Below are 2,062 nucleotides of genomic sequence, written 5' to 3'. Positions count from 1 at the left end.
ACACACACACACACACACACACACACACACACACACACACACACACAGACACACACACGGTAAATTCTTCAAAATGCCCCGGGAGCATAACTCTGGGTGGTTGTTGCTGGGCTTATCTAACCGGCACAGACAGAGTGGAGCTTACAGTACCTCCACCTTCCTCACAACACACACACACACACACACACACTCACACACTACACTACACTATCTCCCATATTCCCCACCTCCTAATGAGATGAGAGCCAATTAATCAGAGCTCATCAGCTAATTCACACGACAGCTTCAGTCCCCGTGTTAAGTGATTCGATGAGAAGATTTCTGAAGATAAAATTAGCAAGTACACAGAGAACAACCCCCCCCCCCCCAGGGGCCTAATGCACAACTTATTAAATTAGTGTGCCGTGCTCAAAATCTGGGTTATTAAAGTCAACTGTAAACATATATACGCAGTGGAATTTATTTTTAGTAAACTGAAACTAAAATCTCCAAGAAAAACAAAACTGAAACTGAACTGCCGGGTTAAAAAGAACCACAAATAAAATAAAATATCATATTATTATAGATCTTTGTTTGAGTGATCTGACATCGATTAATAAAATCCCCAGATCTATGTTTTAATATATGTCTTTTCACCCTGGATTTATGAGTAAAAAGTACTTTGAACTAACTTTTTGGGGTCTGTTCTTTAAACAGGAACCTGATGCATTATTATTTTTATTATTATTGATTCTAGTTTGTACAATTTACAGCAGAGGTTCTCTGACAATCTCTTTTATATCCGAGATAAATTGGTGTTGTACCTGAAATTTCCCTAAATGTAATCGGGACCCTGTCAATGGGAACAGAATAGACTCGGGTTATGTATGGTGATGCCCAGCCGGGATGGCTTCGTTGGAGACAGAACTTCTGCCGTGTGTCCCTCATTTCGGCCGGATGTCCGTCCCCGTCCCCGTCCTCTGTGTTGGCGCTCTAACCTCCGTCCCCGTCCTCTGTCTCTGTGCTGATTTTGTTTTATCACCCTTTTCGTAGGCTTTTTGTCCCCTCTTTGTCCCCTCTTTGTCACCGTTTTGTCACCTTTTTGTAGCCTTTTTTCGTTTTTTGTATATATACTGTATACACAGTATATATGTGTTTTTGATAAGGGGAGGTCCTTATGAAATCTGTTAGTGTCTTATGATCACTTGAACAACAATGAACAATGACAGGGATGTAAAACTGTGTATGAAACATTCAAAGAAGCAAGAAATAGATTTCAGTCCTTTCTTTTGATCATTTTCTCTGTATCTGTTATCTTTGTTTGGGTTTAACTCGCAATGTAGCTGCCTGGTTGACTCGCTCTGTATGTGGATATTCACGATGTATAGCCACCTGGTGAACTGTTTTTTGTCTTTTTTGAATCTTTTACATGTGAACATTTACAGCCAGCCACCTAGCAGATCTTTTGGCATGTTTTCATCACCCTGTCCCTCCGGGGTTTCCAGTCAGACTACTCTAAAGGGGAAAGTGTTTGTCTGGGAAGAACACCCTGAAGAAGGCTGTCTATGCGTGGGCTGCTTCTCCCTATGTCTTTGAAAGTTTCTATCATAAAATAGCCAGTAAAATAAAGGTGTTTTACATAAGATTTAAGAAGAATGGCTTGGATTTCCTTTTTTTCTACACTGAAAACTAACTCAAACTTACCTAAAACTTGCAAACACACTCTGAAAACGGACTAGATTGAAATTCCGAAGTCAAAACGGACCTAAAGGTGAAAAGCTGATGGTTGTGTAACCTTGTTTGGTCTTTGTGTTTGTGTGCACTCACTCTGATAGTGCAGCTGGAAGACGCCCATGCCCAGGTCCGCTGCAGACCGGTAGTAGACGGACAGGGTGTTGGTGGGACTGCGGATCACCTGACCCTCCACCAGCAGCGTGTGATTGGCCAGGACCAGCACGGCGCCTCGTTCATCGGCACCCCGGATGGACAGCTGCTCGCCCTCCGACAGGTTCACACTCTTCACCTGAACACACAGGGAGACACTAAGGCAAGGGTCTCCAACGTCTGTTAGGACAGGGACCCC

The 2,062-nt window shown here is 43.0% G+C and overlaps 1 protein-coding gene across 1 annotated transcript in view; it reads left to right on the top strand.

Annotated features, from left to right (window-relative positions):
- Positions 1-2,062, top strand: part of LOC117959735 (seizure 6-like protein) — a 42,090-nt gene that overhangs the window by 13,856 nt on the left and 26,172 nt on the right. Inside the window, exon 5 of the mRNA XM_034897014.1 lies at positions 1,815-2,026. Within this exon, the coding sequence (XP_034752905.1) occupies positions 1,815-2,026 (212 nt within the window). The remainder of the gene's footprint in view (positions 1-1,814; positions 2,027-2,062) is intronic.

This window comes from Etheostoma cragini, chromosome 16, assembly GCF_013103735.1.
Source record: "Etheostoma cragini isolate CJK2018 chromosome 16, CSU_Ecrag_1.0, whole genome shotgun sequence".
NCBI lineage: Eukaryota > Metazoa > Chordata > Actinopteri > Perciformes > Percidae > Etheostoma > Etheostoma cragini.
Note: the sequence above shows the minus strand (reverse complement) of the source record. Positions and strands in the feature narration are given on the sequence as shown.